At 41.1% G+C, this 24,242-nt stretch overlaps 1 protein-coding gene across 3 annotated transcripts in view; it reads left to right on the top strand.

Moving 5' to 3' along the window:
* Positions 1-504: 504 nt before the first annotated feature.
* PARN (poly(A)-specific ribonuclease) overlaps positions 505-24,242 on the top strand; it is an 80,368-nt gene continuing 56,630 nt past the window's right edge. For 2 of the 3 annotated variants that reach the window (XM_072120688.1, XM_072120687.1), the window contains exons 1-15: positions 505-656; positions 2,016-2,093; positions 3,050-3,129; positions 4,652-4,719; positions 5,034-5,115; positions 9,418-9,478; positions 9,583-9,760; positions 10,255-10,320; positions 11,991-12,029; positions 16,496-16,538; positions 17,715-17,795; positions 17,882-17,938; positions 21,857-21,934; positions 22,221-22,264; positions 22,661-22,703. In XM_072120688.1, the coding sequence (XP_071976789.1) occupies positions 638-656; positions 2,016-2,093; positions 3,050-3,129; positions 4,652-4,719; positions 5,034-5,115; positions 9,418-9,478; positions 9,583-9,760; positions 10,255-10,320; positions 11,991-12,029; positions 16,496-16,538; positions 17,715-17,795; positions 17,882-17,938; positions 21,857-21,934; positions 22,221-22,264; positions 22,661-22,703 (1,017 nt within the window). In that variant the 5' untranslated portion in view covers positions 505-637. Of the gene's footprint in view, positions 789-2,015; positions 2,094-3,049; positions 3,130-4,651; positions 4,720-5,033; positions 5,116-9,417; positions 9,479-9,582; positions 9,761-10,254; positions 10,321-11,990; positions 12,030-16,495; positions 16,539-17,714; positions 17,796-17,881; positions 17,939-21,856; positions 21,935-22,220; positions 22,265-22,660; positions 22,704-24,242 lie in introns of all 3 variants that reach the window. The other variant, XM_072120689.1, reaches the window with a different exon arrangement.

Raw genomic sequence — 24,242 nt, 5'->3', positions numbered from 1 at the left:
GCCTGACCTAGGTGGTCACAAAACCTGCGTCATCCAATGACAGGCCGTCCAGGACTTGGGGTGTCACTTTGGCAATTTTCGGTTGTCAATTGTGACCCGGATCAGAATATGTTGTTTTTTTTTCCTTACCCTTTCCACATTAATCTATAATATGGAAAACCACTTTGAGGGGGCCCAAACTCGATTTTTGCATAAGTATGACTTCTATATACACCTCGAGAGGATGGTGTCAGATTTTTTTTAGCTAAACAATGAGGATCAGCAAGGCCATTGGGCACTGATATTGAAGCAACGATACAAACAATCAGCCCAGTGTGTGACTGTGTATGATGGAGAAGGCCAGCAGGTCTCGGCACCGTTCACACTGTGCAGTCAGGAATTCTTTCTTTCCGCCTGTCACTTCAGCGCGGTTTCCACCAGATGGCGCGCACGCGGACGTCAGGAAATAGAATCAGTGCCCTCTACTGATTGGCCTGTGGTCTGTGACTACACCTTCGGAGAGGGAGGGGCTTAGCTCACGTTGGAAGATGGTCGGGTTCTGTGCTGGTGCCGTGACACCCGGAAGTGTTACCCCGGGGGCGGAGCTTCATGGCCTCCTAGGCTCCTCGCTGAGTCTGTGCTGTTGCGGGTTTCAAGCATGGACATCACCTGGAGCAGTGAGTGCAGCTCGCGCCGGCATGACCCGGGACTGATGGCTCCACAGCGCCCGGCAGGATGCGTATATGCACTGTAGTAGCTGGGTATATTCACACATGCCGGATTTTGATCATTAGCATAAATGACAGCAGGTGCGTCTTATCTGTTGGATCCTGCCTGTGTGAATATACCCTTATACAGCGACTAATATTTGTGACTATGAAGTGATGTGATGCATTGCCATGGATAAGGACTTATTCAGACTGGCGTCTCTACTAACCTGAGATACAGCAGTGTGAATACCGTCTAAGACCGAGTCTGAGGCCCCTGGGATGGCAGTGCCCACTGTCACCAAGTATACTCAGATTCTAGATATATGAGAGATGTTCTACCTGTTGTCACCATCCAGCAGTGAGTGCAGTACTCTCACCCTCCTCCTGTCACTGAGGGTTTCTATATCTATACTTCACCATTGTAAGATCTCTGATTGCTGTCAGTCAATCACAACTTTTTTTGACATTCGGAGGCTGTAAATCTGACTTGACCTTTACCCTCTATTCCCCAGTCCAGGCAATGCTCTGTGATCTAATACAATGTATCCGCTATTATTACAATGTAACAATAGATTTCATGTAACATAGGGTTGTCTGATCTGGTTTTCAGAAACTCTACAATGTAATGTTTAGGCTGCATTCACACGGACATGTATTTCTCCAGTCCTGTATCTACAGGCTGTATTTCTGTATAAATACGTGACGTTTTTCATCCGTATGCAGCACGTATTTAACCCGTATTTTATACATGCCCATAGACTTTTAGGCTACATTCACACTAACGTATGGGGGACGTATATATGGCCGATATACGTCCCCCATACACTTCTATGGGCGCACGGCACCCTACGGGAGCGGTACGGTGCGGCACCGTACCGTTCCGTACCCGGGAAAAAGATAGGACCGTTTTTATACGTCCGTGTGAATGTAGCCTAAGCCTGTAGAGGGAATGTGTGTACTATCAGACTATGGACCCAACACAGGCATCTTTATTTATACACTGGTCTTCTATAACGAGTTCTATGGGTATAAAACGGATCTTGTGTGTGTACGTTAGTAATGGATTGTGGAATTTTGCGGATGAATTACATGGACTTTTTACACTGACGTTTGGATGTTTTGGGGTCTTCTGCTTTATGTGAATCTGAGGTAGAAAAACCTACAGCTGAGCATCAATGGTCTTCCATGTACAGCACTTGTGCCCTGTGTGTTCTTGGTGTACGGCCCATATGATTCACAGAAATGTTGTACCAGTCCACTGGGAGCGTACATGTGTTTCCGACCAATAAGACAAGTGTTTTGACAAAGATTTTCTTATTTTTCCAGATTTTAAGAAACAGTTACCCGTAGTTTGTCAAGCTATTGCAGAGGCAGACTTCTTGGCTATTGATGGGGAATTCTCAGGTATGTTTTCATCTGTGTGGTTACTAGAGATGAGCAGACCCAATGTTCAGGTTAATTAATAATTCCGTTATTAATATAGCGTACACAGATTACACAGCGCTGCATAGAGTTTGCCAAATCAGTCCCTGTTCCCAACGGGGATCACAATCTAATTAACCTACCAGTATGTTTTGGAGTGTGGGAGGAAACTGGAGGACCCGGAGGAAACCCACGCAAACATGGAGAAAACATACAAACTCTGCAGATGTTTTCAGACTGGGCTATGATTGACTAGGACGTTGGGTCCACTCTTCTCTGGTTACATACCTTATGTCAGATACTCCCATCCTTTATCCCATTAGCTTATTCCAGGAATCTCTGGCAGACTTATCACAATGTCTGAATTAATATCGATCCCAATGTTTTATGCTGGTGATATTCACTGGCATGTCTTTAAAGGGAACCTGGCATGCACATCTAACCCCCCTCCCCAAATTAAAGCTCCTACCTCATTTTCTGTAGTGAGTTGCTCTGCATGATGATATTGAAAGGAGTCAGTGGCTCCTGTGAATTATAACTTGAACCTTCGATCTTCATTGTAATCCTGTCAGTTGGGTGTTTCTGACTTTTCCCCTCTGACCTCTGGTAAACATGGCCCCCAGCACACCTCTTCTGAGCTGTAGCTTAGAAATGGGTATAAATTATATGTGCAGGGGGGGTGGGTGTTTACCAGAGGACAGAGGAGAAAGGGGGTGCTGCAGCCTGACTAAGATCAGCTCAGGAACACTCAGCTGGATTATAATGCATAGTGGGGGGGGGGCATTTTATAATTCATAGAAGCCACTGACTCATTTCATTATCCTCATGCAGAGCAACTCGCTGCAGAAAATGAGGTAGGACCTTCGGTTCTGCTCCCTTTAAATCTGAGCAGTTTGCTTGTACAGTAACTCGCTTAACTTTTTTTTTTTGTGTTTTAGGGATTAGTGACGGGCCGTCTTTTACTACTTTAACGAACAGTTTGGACACACCAGAAGAACGATATGAAAAGCTTAAGGCGGTCAGTGTAACCTTCCCTGTCATACATGGGCGCATGAGAAAAGGGGCTGCCCAACTGCTTGTCACAACTGCAATGAGCTGACATGTGGTTGTCTTTGGGTTCCTCTCTACAATGACTTCTATGAGCTTCTAGTAATATAAAAAAAGTTTCTTTCCTCTCTGCCAGCTTCTGGTTTTGGATACACAAAATACATTAGAAAAATAAATTGTGGAAATGTGTGCTAAGGGCTGTTGCATTTGAAAAAAGTTTTGGACTTTTGATTAGCATTGTAAATGGTGAACGAATTTACCCAACTTAGTGCTTATTGCCAAAATGCTGAGTTTGGACCATTAAATCCAGTTAAAATTCAGTCCTAATTTCAGCCATGGAGTTTGGCCATGTCAGATTACTCTAAAGTGAAATTAAAGACTCTCAGGCTTTGCACCTGAAGTGCAGCCTTCTGCTTGTTCTAGTCAGACACCATTGTGACTGTAGGACTTCTGAATCTCTGTGCTCTCTTCTATGTTATCCATGATGCATCAGGTGGGCATCACATTGGCAGCTAGAGAATGTACCATTTCTTCCTGCTATAGGAGGACAGTGTGGTACATCAAGGAGGCTACAATGTCAACTCCATTATAACTATCGCCTAAAATCATCAGCAACAGTCACCAGGATCCCTATGTGGAGAGTGCACGTGGTACAGTCCATGCACTTCTATCAAGAGAGAGCCTCTGGTCGGATACACAAGTCAATGTAATTCTGAGTGGTACAATGTGACATGACTGACCTGGGTCACACTCGCACTAGCGAGTGTGATGTGTGAAACTCGCAGCATTGTAATGGCTGGAAAATTGTGGCCCAGATGCTGATCAATCAGATCTGAACGGACATGATAGGCCACATTTACTTACCCGTCCCTGCAAAACCCCGACGAGAATGCACTGCTGCCGCAATTCACTTACAGCGTGCGCCCAATATCCTGCATGTGTCGCTTCCCCGGTCAGGTTCCCTGGAGTTCAACATCTTCTTCCCTGTGCATCATATGCGACACAATTTTAAAGTTAAATCCCGCGGTTTGTCAGAATCTGTCGAATCGTCTGATGTCCCGGCCCCAATTGGTGTCGCATGAAAGCCGCCACGATTGCGACACAATCCGATCGTGTGCGACAAAAACCCCAGTTAAATGCGGCGCAAAATGGAAATCGTTGGGAAACCCGATGGAAATGCGGTCCGTGGACCCTTTAGCTAATGTGCCCGGATGAGTTCAGTTCCCGTTACTCTGTGTTCGGCCTGAACTTTCCATTTAGCACATGCTGGGAGTGTAATGCAAGTTGGACACATTACACTGGCTCCTGTGTACAGGGACTTAGTGGGGGAGTAGGGATAAAATGAAACTGGAAAGAAAATGACTGGAGTGGGTCTTTAAGGTAGAGGATCTGTAAGGTTTGATTCCATATTCAAGAATGTTTAGAACTATGGTATATGTATGTTACTACTTACAAATTTGTAACTAACTCTTCCTCCTCTCCTGAATTTTCAGCACTCGATGGAATTTTTGCTCTTTCAATTCGGTCTTTGCACATTTAAGTATGACGATGTGAAAGCCAAGTAAGTTGCCTTTTGTTTAGTTTTGATACTTAAATTGATTCATGTATAAGCCGAGTCGTTCAGCACAATTTTTGTGCTGAAAATGCCCCTCTTTGCTTATATACGTGTATAAAAGGAATAATAAATGTATTTCTTCTATCCTCTAACTGCGTGGGTAAAGATGGTTCCATGCACTATGCCCTTGCACACAGTCATGACATCAAAGTGTGGACACGGGCAGAGCGAATGGACCTGTCTCTACCTGCGCTGCTACACAAGGGCCGCCGGAGTAAATTAGTTTTCATTAGAGCTAATTATTTTTATCTTATTTGCAGGTACATCATAAAATCCTTTAATTTTTATATATTCCCAAGACCATTTAATAGAAATTCGCCAGACAAGAAGTTTGTTTGTCAGGTATGTTGGATGTATACTGTACGTAGCCGCCAGGGTCCTCAAATATTCAAAGGTTGTTATAAGCGGGCAGCTCTCCAATGGTCCAAATTAAATTAATAAAGAGACAGCTTTATTGAAATAGTGGCAACGTTTCTGTGTCAAGCACCTTCATCCAGCAGCTAACAAGTGACCCACACAGGTGGAAATTTCATATTACAATACATATGTAACAGGTTAAAAAAAACCAACAAATACATAAAATTCGGAACCACGAGGATTACGTAATTAGTGACCTAACAACATGTGTACTGTGAAAGAAATGTGCTGAAATTGTTAAATTTACCCATAATCGTCTAGATACAAAATACATATGCGTCTAGACATGGGTAAATTTACTCTATATACTCGTGTATAAGCCGAGTTTTTCAGCACAAAAAATGTGCTGAAAAACGTCCCCACGGCTTATACACGAGTCTATTACCAAAAAAAAATTACCCACTTAAAAAAATAAACTAAATACTCGCCCTCCGATGTCGGCGCGGCTTACCGATGTCAGCGCGTCCTGTCTTCTTTCTTCTCCACGGCTCTTGTTCGTTCTTCTTGCTTCTGTCATGGACGCGGCCGCGTCATAGTATGCGCCTGCTAGAAGAAAACATGGCCGCGTCCATGCCGGAAGAGAGAAGAGGAGCCGCGGAGAAGAAAGAAGACAGGATGCACTGACATTGGGGACATCGGGGAGCTGCGCTGACATCGGAGGGTGAGTATTTAAGTTTATTTTTTTTAAGGGCCGTGGGGGCAGGCTGGCTGTATACTACTAGGGGCTGGCTGTATACTACTGGGGGCTGGCTGTATACTACTGGGGGCTGGCTGTATACTACATGGGGGCTGGCTGGCTGTATACTACATGGGGGCTGGCTGGCTGTATACTACATGGGGGCTGGCTGGCTGTATACTACATGGGGGCTGGCTGGCTGTATACTACATGGGGGCTGGCTGGCTGTATACTACATGGGGGCTGGCTGGCTGTATACTACATGGGGGCTGGCTGGCTGTATACTACATGGGGGCTGGCTGGCTGTATACTACATGGGGGCTTTGACCAATGCATTTCCCACCCTCGGCTTATAATCGAGTCAGTTTTTCCCAGTTTTCCCAGTAAAATTAGGGGTCTCAGGCCGGCTTATACTCGAGTATATATGGTAACTATTTCATCACATTTCTTTCACAGTACACGTATTTTTTTTGACACCGTGATTATGAAATCCTCATTGGTTTGTAATACGAGTATTGGTTTCTGTTGCACATGTATTGTAATATGAAATACAGATTGCATGTGATTCTATGTATTCACGCACAAATTCTATGCAGATTGTTCATATTAGCACATGCAATTCATGCATAAAAATGGGCATGTCACATTTCCTATATAAACCCTGTGTGGGTCACTTGTTAGTATTTTAATAAAGTGCTATTTATTATTATTATTATTCATTGGAGTGCTGCCCACCTTTTACAGCCCACCTGGTACATGGGCTATTTTCTGCTGCAGCTATGCCCCTTGTTAGCGATTAGACAGCCGTTTATCAGACAATTCTAGAAAACTGCCTAAAAATGGTGTAAAACCTTCAATAATTGTGGCTCACTGCACTTCAGGAGCACTTTACTCCAGTGTTCTGCTGCTGACAGATTGATAAATCTTCCCATATGTCTGCTTCTTAGGACAGTTGCCCACAGTGAACTCGGTAAACATGAAATATCCAAATTAACAGACAACCTTTTCAGTGCAGAGATGGGTAACTGAAAACTGTACCCACCCAGATCTTCATCTGAGGTATTTAACCCCCTACGCACAGCAGGACGTACTATTATGTCCTGGTGCTGCGGTGGGTGTATGGAGAGCGATCATGGCCTGAGCTCTCTCGGTTTAATATGGCTGACACATGACTGTTATTACCGCGGTTAGTGCTGGCACCTCGGTTAACGTACCCGAGAGTGTCTGAAATAGTGTAAAAAATATATTAAAAAAGTAAGTTTAAATCGTCCCCTTTCCATAGCTCACATATAAAAATTAACAGTAAAAATGATACTTGTTAGGTTCAGTCACCTCCCAAAATGCCTGTTCTATCAAAATAAAAAAGATTGATACTAGCCGTATATTGCTTGGAATATTAGATGGTGCCACTAAAAAGTACAATTTGTCCCGCAGATAACAAGCCCTCATACATCTCTGTAAACGTAAAAATTAAATAGTTATCACTTCTGGAATGAGGAGAGTTTAAAAAAATGCAAATGAGTCTTGTAAGGGTTAATACATCTATGCAGTAACCCTACTCTGTACTGACGAGGAACAAGAACCCTGAGGCGCACCTGGACGTTATAGTACGTCCCGGTGGCTACATACCGGTGACCAGAGCATCGCTGGTTCAAGTTCAACTATGTATAAGTAAAAAAAAAAGTGAAAACACAAAAGTTAACACATTAGAATAAATAAAAAATAAATACATTAAAATATAAGCCCCTAAAATGTCACTTTCCCATAAAAACTCTTAACCATTAAAAAACACAAACGCACAAAAAAAGCCACATATTTGGTATTGCCGCATCCGTAACAATCTGTATAATAAAACAGAATCGTTACTGGACCTACACGGTAAACGCCAGGGAAAAAAACGCAAAACAAGTTCTGAAAAAATAATTTTTTATTGATACCTTTAAAAAGAATGCTCTAAAAAGTGATTTTTAGACAAGATTTTCTCCAAATTAGTTTTCATTCAGTAAAATTTAATAAAATACACAAATCCCCACATATTTTGTATAGCTATGTTCGTGACAATCTGCGTAATGAAACAGAATCGTTATTGGACCCGCAAAGTGAACCTCGTAATAAACCACCTCAAAAAATTCTCCGAAAAAAGATGATTTTTAATTAATACCCTTTAAAAAATGCTCTAAAAAGTGATTTTAAATAGTTACGCACTCTAAAATAAGACCGCTAAAAAGAACAATTCTTCTCGCAAAAAATAAGCCATAAACCAGATTTGTAAGCCGAAAAATAAAAAAGTTATGCATATGAAAGTCGGTGATGCTAAAATAACATTTTTGCCAAATTGCTTTCTATTCGGTAAATATGGGGGAAAAATTAAGAAAAAAAACTATATATATGAAGTATTTTCGTAATCGTGGTGACCCATAGAATATAAATAATATACTATTTTTATGGTATGGTAAAGGCCAAAAAAACCCACAAAAAAATGTTCCTAAAAATTGATGATTTTCATTTCCTCCACCAACAAAGAGTTAATAAAATATCAACAACTATAGATGCCCTAAAATTATGTACCATAAAAGTGCATCTCATGTGGAAAAAAAATAAGCCCCTATAGGTCCACAATAAAAAAACAAAAAAAAATTATATCCTGTAGCAAATCTGATCTGGACGACGCCTCTTTCCCTTCTATGCCCGGCCGTGCGCCCATACAGCAGGTTACCACCACATATGGGGTATCCGTGTACTCGGGAGAAATTGGGTATCAAACTTTATGGATCCTTTTTTCATTTAATCCTTTACAAACGTTTAATTTTCCACACAAAATGAATGTATTGTCAAAAAATATTAAAATTTGTAGACCACACCTCCATTTTGTTTTAACCCTTTAGGTGTTTTATAGGGGTTAACAAACTTCTTAAAAGTGGTTTTTCATATGTTGAGGGGTGTAGTTTCCATAATGGGGTCATTAACAACTCTAGCTATTATTTAGGCCTCTCACAGTCAATTAAAAGTTGCACAGGTCCATCTAAATATTAGTTTTGGTGATTTTTCCAAAAATTAGAAAAATGGCACCAAATTCTGAGCCTCATAACATTCTAATAAAATATGTGGAATCTTAAAAAACCATCCAACATAAAGCAGATGTTTGGGAAATGTAAGTTATGAATTTATTTCTGTTCTGTGACTATCTGCATCAAAAGTAGAGAATTTAGAACTTTGAAAATAAAGAATTTTTTCAAATTTTTGCCAAATTTAGTTATTTTTTTTCATAACTAAACACAAAAGATATCCAAATTTTTAAACTAATTTGAAGTACAATTTCAAAATCCCCTGGATATCTCATAGCGTTCCAAAGCTATAACCACTTATAGTGACACAGGACAGATTTGGAAAATGGGACTGCATCCTTAGGGCCAAAAGAGGCCCGTAGGGGTTAATGTTTTTTTTTAAACAAAAACAATGCTGCAACTGTGAACAGAGCCTTAGCTTTTCACCTATACTGTATGGTTTTGTCATTTATTGTAATTTTTTTTTTTTTTTTTTTTGTCTTCCAGAGCTCAAGCATAGACTTTCTAGCTAATCAGGGTTTTGATTTTAACAAAGTCTTTCGTGATGGTGAGTTTTCATTAAATACTATGTGTATATTTTTTTTCATTCTCTTTAATCAAAGGCTACATATAATGTGTGGGAAGATGACTTGGTACTTATTGCTCCCTTAGGTATTCCATACTTGAACCAAGAAGAGGAGAGACTTCTCCGAGATCAGCAGGAGGAGAAGCGTTACCACACCAATGGTGCAAGCACGACGTGTTATATGTACATTTCACCTGATGCATCCAGGACTCCGGTTGTTCCTGTAATTCCTGATGATCAGAAAGATTTTATCGATAAAATAGTGTAAGCTTACAGTAAGACTACCACATGTATGAAAGAATGTATGTTTTGGGATAATGATAAAATATAGATTGGAATCCAAATGTTTGCACCACCTATTAACCCCTCTCGGACCGCCTGCTGTCTTTAGACGGCAGCGGGCGCAGGTCCGGAGTCTGCAGCGACATCTTGAGACGTTGCAGCAGTTTTCTACTGCTCCCGCAGCTAGCATTCTATAGACTCGGCAGCTCGAGCTGCTGGATGTAATTGGACCCCGTGCAGGTCTTATCAGCATCACCAGGCTCTTAGGGTGATGTCACACATGGCGTTTTTGGTCCGTTTTTAAACATCCGTTTTTGGCAGTTTACCATGCATTTGGCTGCTTACAAGCTGTTTATCTATTAAGATAATTGGGAAAAACGGACCAAAAACGCCATGTGTGGCACACGTGGCGTTTTGAACCAGTTTTTGGACCGTTTTTAAGCACTCCGTTAAACGCATGTGTTTTTGTCTTCCAGAGAATCTGTTGATGAATTTTTAAAAGATGTAGAGAAGAAAGTTCTACAACTAGAACCTTGTACTGGGTGCGTATCTTTAATTCTAGAGATCTTTATAGACCGAGCTGTTTTTCCAGGTTTATTTTTGGCTTTCTTCTTTTTGATTTAAAGCATTTTAAGAAGTACGAAACATTTCAGATCCCCCCTTAAGTTTTATTAAAGAATTTGTCGTCATAATCGAGCATGGATAAGCAAGGGGCACTTATTCACAGATACAGACATGGTGATTGTGGTAATCTCTTATATTTGTTATCCATGGCCTCCTTTTTTTTTCTTTTTAAATGAACAATAAAAATTTTGCTAATAGGGCAGTTTCCAAAATGCCCCTCCAAGAAATGGAGGGTGCAGGTCTGCCAACAGCCGAGCAAGCCAGGAAAAGTCTTTCAAGAAAGTAGCAATGAAGCGGCACTCAGTTGAAATAAGTGTTCTTTTTATTTCACCACAGTAAAAAACAGGCAACATTTCACCTTCTCTCAATGATAGCAGTATCAAGCTTGATAATTCAAAGGCGAAATGTTGCTTGTTTTTTTTTTTAAGTCCCACTCAAGTCAACATTTGCAAAGAGTTTGTATGTTCTCTCCCTGTTTGTGTGGGTTTCCTCCGGTTTTCTCCCACACTCCAAAACATACAGGTAGGTTGATTAAGTTGTGAGCCCCATTGGGGGCAGGAATCAATTTGGCAAACTCTGTGCAGTGCTGCATAATATATGTACATTATATAAAGAATTATTATTATTACTATGGATGAATAAAAAGAACACTTTTTTTTTTTTTCAACTGAGTGCTGCTTCATTGCTACTTTCTTGAATAGATCTATTAGGAAATGTTCCTGGTTTACTGCTGGATTTTGATGGTAGATTTCCTTTGAACCATTCTATCACCTGTATATGTGAAGTTTTAGCTTAGGACTAAACCCAAGTTTGTTTTTAAGTTGAGTAATGGAGTTAAAATTTTTGCATCTTTTGACCTTTACAGGGATCGCAATGATGTCTACACAAGTATCTATCTTGTTCCACAGAGCGTTATACTCTCTAAAAATGCATATTTATCACACATATACACAAGCTGCAGGCTGATCCTGCACTGTGACGGGGTTTGGGGGCCATGTCAACAGCCCCCACATAGAAGGAGATCATTGGAGCAGTGAGTGTATTTCTCCAAGCTCTCCTCCCCAGATCTGGTCTGTTGCTGGTGTGGGCCAATGACTGGTCTGAAGGGTCCGTGGTATCAGCCATAGTTTGGCATTGGGCTGGCGTCTGCCATAATCCACTCTGTAGCTTAAAATGTCTGTGCACCTTTTTTTTTTTAGTGCATGATAAAAGATCACTATAATTGTCTCAATTTGCTATTTAAGTACAGAAAATACCGGCTTCAATGATTTTCTTGTATAAATAGCCGTCTATTAACATTTTATATTTACTTGGAATTTCCATACTCCTCAAATATGGTGAGATGAGTTTTATTAACCATCTGGAAAATTTCTAGTGTTACCTCTGGTCCTTTTACTTTATAGACAAGCCTGGAAACTTTTATTATGTTCATTTATTATGTTTTTTTTTTTCCTTGTAAAAATGATGCAACATGATAAGTGAAACCTCTTTATGTTGCTTATTTTATTTTTGTGCCTGCCTTATGTATCTTAAATGTCTTTTTTTGCGGGTTTATAGCTGTAGTAAACTTTTTACTCCTGTTTTTTAGGTATCAAAGGAAGCTTATCTACCAGACGATGAACTGGAAGTAAGTGGGAGTACCAGTGTTAAACCATCGATGAAATGTGCTGAATTGTCATCTTCTGCATAGTTTAACCCTTCCCGACACGCGTCGTAATATTACGGCGTGGTAGGTGCTAGCTCACGTTCGCACCGTACAGAACGGGTGTCAGTGCATATCGTAGCTGACACCCATCTGGAACACCTGCAAAGGAACGTTCTTCCAATTGCAGGTGATAACCCCTTACATGCCGCGGACGTGGATTGGGCCTGACATCCACCAATTTTGTGGCTAGAGGTCCAGAGGGTCTTTGCTCCCAGGGTCGGACTGGGGGGCCTAGGGCCCACCAGTGAAATAGATTCTGAGGGCCCACCTACCTCTACATGGAAATATTACCTATATATTCTTAACCCCTTAGCGATCCGCACCGTAGGGCTACGGCGCAGAGGCGATGCCTAGCCGGCATCGGGGGTCACGGGATGTCAGTGGTAATCTACCGCGTGTATCCCCGGGTAACACCCGTGGTTGGAGTGGGCTCCGATCGCGGGTGTTTAACCCGTTAAATGACGCGGTCAGCACGACCGCAGCCTTTAACTTGCCTTTGGGGGATGCCGATCGTTGCTATGGCAGCCCTGCAAACGGAGGCCCCTGCAATAGCTTCAGGTATCTGCAGGGCCAGATTAAGGGTCCCAGCAGTATGGAGCACCTCATTTAGGACAGGGCAGCCAATGCGGGGCCCCTCTCAAAACAATATTTGTAACAAGATACCAGATACTTAGACTACATTCACATGAACGTACGCCTGCTGTCCAGTGCTGGTGAGGAGGAGGGATGTACACGACCCGACCGCGGTCGCCATTGAGACCGGGCCCATGGGACGGGGGGGGGGAATTTTGTCCCGGGGCCCAGTGGACTCTAGTTACGCCACTGGATGTACACTGAACAAACTGGGAAGGTAGAACATCTTTTCCTTGTGCACGGAGAGGTATGATGCCACACATGTGGGGACATATATACGACTGCAAGCTTGCAGCCTCATATACATCCCATGGACTGTAATGTAAATGTGGCCTTTTTAAAATACAATTGCCACAGAGACCAAAACAAATGTAGCTGGGTTTACAATGATAAAGTATACAACTTACATACAAATTCAACTTAAGAACAAACTTGCAGAATCTATCTTGGGACTGCCTGTACAATTAATACTACGACAAGACCAATATTCCAAACAATAGCGCTACAATTTCCAAATAATCCCTCTAAACTGCGGCCCACAGCATCACCACAACATGAAGAGAGTACCAACATCCTGATAAACAAGACTCTATATACAGACCAGAATTACCAATAATTGACCACATATAAACTCCACTTACTGATGAACTTTACCGCCATATTGTTATTGTTCACACACAACCGAGCAAGGGGCAATATCACTAATGACACCTCTGTACAAGGCCCAAATAATAACATTACATCCTGATTATTACCACTACATAATGACTGAATAATACTGCAATACTGTATGATAACCTACACACAGACCAGTATTTACCAGCATATAGAGACTACTGTATATAGAGACAATATAGTAGTAGATACCAGTCCTGCAGAGGCCGCAGTGTCATCCAATCACTTACAGGTGACGTCCCTGATGTTGTCTCCTCCCTTCTGTCTGGTCTTCCAGTAGACTTCTTCCAGCCATGACTCTGCGGATTTATAAAACAGACATGGTTGGCATCATCCTATATGCACCTCACATCTGACCCTCACATACACAACTGACCACACTGTGCCCCCGCATATATTTTATATACCCTTCACCTCAAAAGTGACCACACTGTTCCCCTACGTATATTATATATGACCCTCACACCACAACTGACCACACTGTAACCCCCACATATATCATATATACCCCTCACACCACAACTGACCACACTGTGCCCCTACATATATCATATATACCCCTCACACTACAACTGACCGCACTGTGCTACCACATATATCATATATACCCCTCACATACACAACTGACCACACTGTGCCCCCACATATATCATATATACCCCTTACACCACAACTGACCACACTGTGCCCCCACATATATCATATATACCCCTCACACCACAACTGACCACACTGTGCCCCCACATATATCATATATACCCCTCACACTACAACTGACCGCACTGTGCCCCCAAATATAACATATATACCCCTCACACCACAACTGACCACACTGTGCCCCCACATATATCATATATACCCCTCACACCACAACTGACCACACTGTGCCCCCACATATATCATATATAGCCCTCACACCACAACTGACCACACTGTGCCCCCACATATATCATATATACCCCTCACACTACAACTGACCGCACTGTGCCCCCAAATATAACATATATACCCCTCACACCACAACTGACCACACTGTGCCCCCACATACATGATGTATACCCCTCATACCACAGCTGACCACACTGTGCCCCCACATATAACATATATACCCCTCACACCTCAACTGACCACACTGTGCCCCCAAATATAACATATATACCCCTCACACCACAACTGACCGCACTGTGCCCCTACATATAACATATATACCCCTCACAACACAACTGACCACACTGTGCTCCACAGATATATCATATATACTCCACCAGCTGTGGTCAAAGGGTTAAAACTCACAGGTTTGTGCTGACTCTGGGTGTTAGCAGTGGGCTATTGCTGCAATGTGCAGCAAAACCCATGTCTGTATGACGAGAGCTCGCCCTGTGCCCTCTCCACACATGCTTAACGGCTCCATTCTGTAATATTACGGCAGGGAGCGTTTAGGGGTTAATATACTGGGCCACTCATGTATTATATATACTGGCCCCCTTAATTATTTAATATACCGGGCCCCAAATAAATTAAGGGTACTGTCACACATACCAGTAGCATAGGAGCTGTGTCTCGGCCTGATCTCATTAGCGTTACCAGTGAAACTCGTGTCATTGTTCACGCAAATAGGTTCGGGCCGAGGCACGGCCCCTGCGCTAGCGCTGCGCTGGAAAACACAGCGTTAGCGATACATGTGACCACACTCTTAATATACTGGGTCCCCCTTTATTTATTATTTAATATACTACCCCCCCTTGTCAACCATTTTATATATTGGGCCTTAAATAATTAATAAATATACTGGTACCCCCCCCCCCCCATAATGAATTATTGAATATACTGGTACCCCCCATAATGAATTATTGAATATACTGTCCCCCATAATTAATGAATATACTGCCCCCATTACTGAATATACTGACCCCATGATAATTGAATATACTGCCCGCCCAATTATTGGATATACTGCCCCCATAATAAATTATTGGATATACTGCCCCCATAATAAATTATTGGATATACTGCCCCCCATAATAAATTATTGGATATACTGCCCCCCATAATAAATTATTGGATATACTGCCCCCCATAATAAATTATTGGATATACTGCCCCCCATAATAAATTATTAAATATACTGCCACCCATAATAAATTATTAAATATACTGCCCCCATAATAAATTATTAAATATACTGCCCCCATAATAAATTATTGGATATATAATTAATGAATATACTGCCCCCATTATTGAATATACTGCCCCCACAATGAATGAATATGCTGCCCACTCCCTCAATTATTGTATATATTTGGCCCCCGGGCCCCACCATCTTTTACTGCTGTTAAAATAAAAAAAATGTTGTACTCACCTCTGGCTCCCGCATCTTCATTCTTCTTGCCGCTGCCGGACAGGAAAGGGTGCGCGGCCGCGTGGTGACGTCATCACGCGGCCGCGCATCCAAGTTCAAAGAGCGATGTGCGCCGGGGTTGTCTTCCGGCCACATTGCTCTAGAAATAGTGCTCGAGCCGCCGGAAATGGCCGCATCGAGCACTATAGTATCGCGGGCAGGAGCTTCCGGTCCGGATGGACAGAGGCCCCTGCCTCACTACTGGGTGTCGGCCGGGGCCCATGGTGGCGCCGAACAGATTACCATTGGCGCTATTGCAGCGCCAGGCCGGGGCCTCTGCAAAATAGGCCGGGTCACGGCGCTGGTGCTCCAATAGCGCCAATCCGGCTCTGGGTGTCTGGGACAGGGGCCCACCGGGGAATACCCCGGCCCCCCGCCAGGCCAGTCCGAGCCTGTTTGCTCCCCCCTTTGTTCAAGTTCGACGCAAAAAATTGTTGCATTGTCTGTGCAGCATGGTGTGCTTTTTGCGACTATTTGCTCGAGCTGTTGCATAGAATGACAAGTGACCAATTATAAGGACACCCATAATAAATCACACAATTAAAAAAAACATGTTGAACACCACATACAAGATGGGAGGTATTGGTAAATGTCCCCCTTTGTACTTAATGCATCCAGTCACTGTGTTAAAATGTATTAGATGTATGTGGTTCTCGGTAGTCACTTCTGTTTTCTTTTTCAGATTTCCGCGAGGCACCCATGTGGAAACTGTAGAGTCACCTAACGTGAGTCCCTCCTCCCATTTCTGGAGCCAGACACACTAATTGCGCATCTAGGCACGCATTACCCTTGAGACATGTTGATCAAGAACCCCTGTGGACCGATTTGGCTGTTATGCCTAACATGTGTGCGAGGAGGGGCTTGGCCAAAACGCCTATGCGTCTCCGCTGAAAGGCCTGTATTTTGGAATTGGCACCAAATGTTTTGCATTACTTACATGCAACACATGTGGTGCTTCTTCCAGAACACATGCCTTTGGGTGGAAACGCGTAGGCATTATGGCCAATCCCCTCCCACTTTTTTTCTTTTCATCTGAAACGCCAAATGTGAACATAACCCGTTTTTCAATTCTTCAAAACAATCAATCCCCATTGATGCAACTAATTTTACCTAAGTTTCCCGTTGCAGAAAATCTTTTGAAAAATCACTAAATAAAGCAACACCCCCTATATTTTTTGTTACTCCTCTCACATATAGGGCATGTGGTCACCATTTGTGACTGAAAGCCGGGGTTAAATTCTGTTGTGTGAACGTTTCTTAGAAAGTGATGTTTTTTTTTGTTTTTGTTTTTTTTTTTTTGGATCCATAGAAATTAAAAACGGCAAACATACAGATCCATAGTTTTTATAAATGACCTGTGCATAAACCAGATTTTTATTATACATGTACACCAAGCCTTGATAGTGTTTTTTTTTTTTTTTTCTTTGATAATTAAAGGGACTAGATTTTAGTCCATTAAACTTCTAGAACCCTCTGGGTACAGTTGAATTGTAATTTGTAGAATTCCTTCTTTAATGTGAAATCTTTCTGGTGTACTATTAATTAAAAAAAAAAAAAAAAAATCCCATCCAAATTCATGTGAAAATGAGTAGAGGCATATTTTGCCTGACATGAGACCAGATTAGAGACTGCAGAGGAAATGTCACTTCAAAACCCCCTATCTTCAGTTCTATAGAACTGCAAAATGCGTATGATTTTGTATTAATGGAAAAAAAAACACTGTATCAAAAAAAATAAACTATACAGGCAAGCAACCTTTAACATAAGATAGGGACTTCTAGAAATGTATATGTTGCAATAGAGATATTGGATCTTGTAGTCTCCTGAGCAGTCCGGCTGTGTGGTCATAAGTCTTCTATTGTAAGTTTGAGGTTTCTTACCATTCGCATGCTGTGTTCCAGAATGAAAGGCGCATGATTATTACGAAGGTTGATGAAGACGAGCGGAAGAATAAAGAAATACAGAAAAAAGTCAAAGAGCAGGTAGGGTTAATCTGATGCCATACAGGATGGTGATGATCTTTGTCAGGCGGTGACGGTGCTGTGTATTTTCTTTTGTGTTGCTGCAGGAAGACCTTAATAACGCTGTGGGATTTTCTAGAGTTATTCAAGCAATTTCATCCTCTGTAAGTATTTAAATGTGTTTCTCTCAGACAGGACAGCCTTGGTCTAGTGTTAGTCATGGATGGTGGAGGAGGTGCCCAGGGTGCAGTTGTATCTCGGACCTGGAGCCTCAGGGTATGACTTGATGGTCCATCAGTCATGTGGCTGAAAGCTGGCAATTAACACTTCCTATAATTCTTAACAAATTACGTGTTTCTTCCATTTGGTATCACATCCCAATGTGAGGAAATTAGTATTGCTATTACTCTAGTTAAGTGAATGGGCCGCAATTTTAATAGCGAGCGTGAAGTTAAGTAATGGTATTTTGAGCTGCAAAAATTTATTCTCTGCTGTTCAAGGTAGGGATCGTTATCCCAAGCCCCAATGTATCATTTAAAGTTAATGGGAAATAATATAACTAAAGATCAGAGTAAGCAGGGATTTAAGGGGATCACTTCAAATGTTAGTCTGCTCCATTCAATGTCTGTGGGGCTAAAAGATTGTTGGATTGCTGCCTAATATACAGATCTATAGTTACTAATGGCATGTATATTGTAATACGTGTCTTGGAGCCAACAAAATGGGGGGCGGGGGCACTACTGGACTTTGTCGTAACCAGGAATTTAAGGTTTGGGGGGAACCTTGCTAATGGTGACCACTGTCTCGGGTGACATGCAAATGAGCCGGAGGGGCACAGTCTTACATTTTATATAACTCTGTGCTGGAAAGTGACAAAAAGGTGTTCATTTAGAGAAGACGATAAATGGATGTGTGCCTCACTTGGCGTTTTGAACCAGTTTTTGGTCCGTTTTTAAGCAGTCCGTTAAACGTATGCTTTTTTTTTTTGACAGGTTTACCAATTATCTTAATTAAAATTGGTCAAAAAACGCAAGCATTTTTAAAAAACGCATGCGTTTTTGGACAGACTGCTTAATAAAGTCCAAAAACGAGTTCAAAACGCCCTGTGGCATCACCCTATTTCATAGTAGATCTCCTATAAAGGCATAAACTGGGACAATGTTCCACCCCACCCAAAAATAGGGATGTTTTAGATTAGATATGTTTATTACAATTACTTCAAAAATAAAATTATAATTACACTTGTATATTTTACACTATAGACGTACATTTTATTTTAACAATCAGATTTTATGTATCTTTCATAGAGGACAATAAAATATGACTTCTGTCAAAATCTTAGATGGTATAAAACCAGTATATCGTATTAGCATTTTGTTTATATGATGGCAGGCTGGGCAATACGGGAGGGTGGCACCAAGGGCCCAAGCGCCTCCCCTGACGGAATAAAATGTAAAAATTTTAACCTCATGGAAGGATGTGTTGGATTGAGGTATTATGAGCGCAAAAAGAAATATTGTTTATAAACACTGCGATGGTTTCTACAATGTTACGAATAGTTCCTGTAGTGATGGATACAATATTATGCAAAGTCCAAATATAGATGGATGCTTAGTTGTTGCAAGAATTTATCATAGCAGAGAAAATAGCATATATAATATATATATAGCGGCCGCATAATATACTCAATTGATAGTTATATATTCATGGTGCGCATAGATGAACTGTCTATGTAAAGGAATGTCTCATTATATAGTACAGTTATTTAATCTGTTTGCCAAATCACTCACGGTTAGAAGTTCTCAGAAAGATCCAAACGTGGAGCCATAAGTTGTGGTTAGGCGTCCTCCAGTCCTGCATGCGTGTGTTTTGTGGCATCGCAAGCCGGCTCGTGATTAGCAATGGGACTCTGGTCTGCGGACCGCACAACCTTCCTAAGCTTGGACTTCACTCATACGTGGCTGGTTTCCGAATAGCGGTTCAGAACCAGGTAGGTAACTGTGTGACTTGGAAATAAATGTTTTATATCGCTCAGTTCTCTTGACCTCTTCCACTATAAAAATTGTAATGCTAGACGCGTTTTTGAGCCTATTCTCAGCTCCTTCCTCAGTAGCCGGTTACTGTGGAAGGAGCTGAGAATAGGCTCAGAAACGCGTCTAGCATTACAATTTTTATAGTGGATTTTTACACCGTTCATCTATGCGCACCATGAATATATAACAATCAGTTGACTACATTATGCGCCCAGCTAAATATACGCTATAGTCTCTGCCATGATAAATTCTTGCAACAACTAAGCATCCATCTATATTTAGACTTTGTGCATAATATTGTATCCATCACTACAGGAACTATTTGTAACATTGTAGAAACCATCGCAGTGTTTTATAAACAATATTTCTTTTTGCGCTCTTTATACCTCAATCCAACACATCCTTCCATATTATTATATTTTTTACATTTTTTTTCCGACCCTTGGTGCCTGTGATCATAATAAACAAAATACTAATTCGATATACTGGTTTTATACCATCTAAGGTTTTGACAGAAGTCATATATTTTATTGTCTACTATGAATAATAAATTTTATTTCCTATTATAACAATCAGATTTTATGTATGTCCATAGTGTAAAATATACATGAGTAATTGCAATTTTATCCAATTCTTTTGAAATCTTAAGTACAGGATAGACACCTGTACACATTCGGCAGCACCTCCCACCAGCCTTTTTGACTAGAAGGTGAGGATTAGTGCTAAGATATTTATATTTTGTTTTCTCAAGTATTCTGAAAAGGTCCTTTTGAAAAACTCATACCATATGGGAAAAAAGCATAATGGAAAGAAGTAAAAGCTAATGTGGTTAGGTAGTACTGTAAAGGAAGCAATAAGAGAGAAAGATAAGGCGTTTTAAACTAAAGGTAGCAATGAGGTGTTACAGTATTATAGAGAAAAATAAATTCTGTAAAAAAAACAAATGGTTTAGAATTATTTTTTTACTTTCTTGGCAATATTTATTTCAGTCTGTTATAATTTATATACTTAAGGGCAGCAAAAATAAACTAAAAATGGGTGTCATGGGGAATAACCAGGAAGTGTTCTAGGCTGGATGTGGTTTATCTTGACTTTTCCAAGGCGTACCACATAAAAGGTTGGTACATAAAATGTAACTGCTGGGACTAGGGGAAAATCTGTGTATTTGGGTAAGCAATAGTCAGAGGGCCGTCATTTAATGGTACATTCTTAGATTGGGTAGACGTTACCAGTGGCCTTTGCAGATGATACTAAGCTCTGTAAAGTAATTAATAACGAGGCCGATAGTATAATAGTGCAGAGGGATTTGTGGAAGCTGGAGGAATGGGCGGAAAAATGGTTGAGGTTTAATGTAGATAAATGTAAAGTTATGCACTTGGTCCCTGAAACACAAAGTATTTGTTTTAAACTGTCAGTTACTTGGGGGTATTGGTGGATGGTAAACTTAATTTTAATGACCAGAGCCAGGTGGCTGCAAATAAAGCAAATACAATTATGGGATGTATCAAGAAAAGAATAGATTCTCATGATAAGGACATAGTTTTGCCAAATCCCTGGTCAGACCACACATGGAATATTGTGTAGAGTTTTGGGCACCAGTGTATAAAAAGGGGCGGCTAGAATACAATGACAAAATTTACAAAATTTGTGGTTATTCAGTTTAGAAAAAAGACTACTGAGGGGAGTACTCATTACAATGTACAAATACCTGAACGGACAGTACAAGGATCTCTCCAAAGATCTTTTTATACCTCGGCCTGTGACCAGGACAAGGGGGCATCCTCTACGCCTAGAGGAGAGGCGATTTTACCATCACCATAGACAAAGGTTCTTTACTGTACGAGCAGTGAGACTATGGAACTCTCTGCCGCAGGAGGTTGTTATGGCCGACTCTATGTACATGTTCAAGAGAGGCCTGGATGACTTTCTGGAGAGAAAAAATATCACGGGTTATGGGGAAAAAACATTTATTTAATTCTTAAAGGTTGGACTTTTTTTTTTTTTTTTTTTCTCTCTCTTCACTCTTATATTTTTTATCTATTGTTGCAGAGTAAACTTGTGGTCGGACACAACATGATGTTGGATATTATGCACACCATACATCAGTTCTATTGCCAGTTACCTAATGTAAGTGTTTCTACATTGTTTGTTCTTTTAAGTAGGCACCATGTTCCTTGGTTAAGGTGCTTTTACTCATGTTCTGCGCCCTAACAGCATTGGGTGCAGCTTTCTAGTATTTCTACTGTATCGTTTTGAAATAATAAACAGTTAAAAAAAGGATGCTTTTACTCTTTTTTTATTATATTATACATCTATGTATGTATTATTATAATTATTGTTGTTATCGTTTATTATTACTAAATAGTGTTTTTTTTGTTTTTTTTTTTGTTTTTGTTTTTTTTTTTCCACTTAGGACTTGGAAGAATTTAAAAGCTTGACAAACTGTGTTTTCCCTAGGTAATAATTACTGTATGTAGTCACTTGGAGCTATCTATACATATATGGGGGCTTGATCTTAAAACAAAAGGATGTAAAATAATTTGGGCTGGTTGGTTGTTGGATGTTACCCATAAACCCGGTTGATTCTGTTGAATACGTCATCAGGTTTCTCCCTTTGTCGTTTGTCAATAAATTCTGAATTAAAGTGAATATATTCTACAAAATCCTATGTGAATTGCCTCCCATCCTCCAGGTCTTTATCAAGTGAGGCTCGGTGCACCAGGCCTGCTTTACTAGAGTTACTTTCATATTCCACGTGGGCTTTAACTGCTGCATAAATGTTAAGAATTGGCTTATGTTTTTTTTTTTAATAAACCTAAAGTATTTCTAAATTGTCCTCCTTTTTATCCACAGAGTGCTGGACACTAAACTTATGGCATCCACACAACCTTTTAAGGTAGGAGCCGTATCACTTTTTTACAATTATTTTATTTCTTTTTTTTTTTTTGAACCTGCCACCGCCGTTTGAAATAAAAAAAAAAAAAAAAAAAAATTAATTAGCATTAGACAGGTTCCCATAGATTGTTTTATGGCTTAAGGGTACCATGTTTTTAACTAACTTGATTGATGGTCACAAGTGGAGAAAATGAACTTTGATCCCCTGCCTGGAGAGAATGCAGCGAGTCGGACTAGGCTGTCATGCGCAGGGAGTCGTCCTCGGCCTCCGCTCAGAGGCTTATGCACATGTGCAAGAATTCGGCGAGACGGCCTAAGTGACGTAGAGGAAAGAGGAGTAGAATGAGGAGGAACTGATGACATGTTGGGGAGGCTGCTGCTAGACTCAAGCGTGAGTATACTCCCAGTCCGACTGGCTGGATTCTCTGACTGGCTACCGGGCAGAGAATCAAAGTTCATTTTCTCCACTTCTGACCGATCAAGTTAGGTAAAAAAAAAAAAAAAAAAGGGGTGCCCTTGGGCCAGTGATGGCGAACCTTTTAGATACAGAGTACCCAAACTACAACCAAAACCCACTTTTATGTCGCAAAGTGCCAACATGACAGCTTGAGCAGTAACCTATTGATCTCTGCTGTATCACAAGTTTCAATTGTATTGGCGTCCTGAGGACACCAATACAATAGAAAGCAGGAGACATTTGGATTGTAGCTTCCCCCCATGGTGCCCTGAACAGGAAGAATCAGGGGACCCAAAGCAGGAGCTCCAAAGACAATCCATCTCTGCCTACACCTTCTCGCTCCTCCTGCAGTCCTGGCAGCCAAGTAGGTGTCACTTTAAAATGGCCCTGAGCATGGCGCGTCCTGGGCTCTCTTGGACTGCAGGAGGAAGCCTGAGGAAGCCTTGAGTCCTATCTGGTAAATTCTGTGCTGGGTTCCCACAAAAAGGGCTCAGAGTGCCATCTCTGGCACCTGTGCCATAGGTTCGCCACCACTGCCTTAGGCCATAAAGTCTCTATGGGAACCCGTCTGATGCTATTTTTTTTTTTTTTTTTTTAAACAGCGGTGACAGGTTCCCTTTAAATTCAGAAATAATGATGGAGACGCTAATGTAAATCATTAGCAACTGAAAAACATGGTTGTGTATCTTGGATAGCAGGGTTCATCCCAGATTCACAGGATTAGCCTAAAAGGGGTCCCAGACAGTTCAGTCATGTAGATATGAAGCGGCCAAAGTTCTCATGTTTAAATGGAAGCAAAGAACAACTTTATTGTGTGGGGGCAGGGTTACAAGTGTAAGTGGAAATGAGGAGTAGCTGGACTGTATGTCGGATCTCCCTGAATTTATCAGTAGCACCGCAGTGAAGCAATACATTTTTTAATTTTGTCACCTGCAATAGATTTGTTCAAGGCCACATAATCGCCAAGGTACTTTTTGGCATTTGGTTACCTGTGGTGACAGGTTCCCTTTTAATATCTCCTCTTTTTTGGGTACCAATAGTGGGCGGCTCAAATATTCCTCAAACTCTACAACTTTTCATAAA

Source organism: Engystomops pustulosus, chromosome 8 (genome assembly GCF_040894005.1).
Source record: "Engystomops pustulosus chromosome 8, aEngPut4.maternal, whole genome shotgun sequence".
NCBI classification, from domain to species: Eukaryota; Metazoa; Chordata; class Amphibia; order Anura; family Leptodactylidae; genus Engystomops; species Engystomops pustulosus.
The sequence above is the reverse complement of the archived record's forward strand: the minus strand, read 5'-3'. Positions and strand labels throughout refer to the sequence as shown.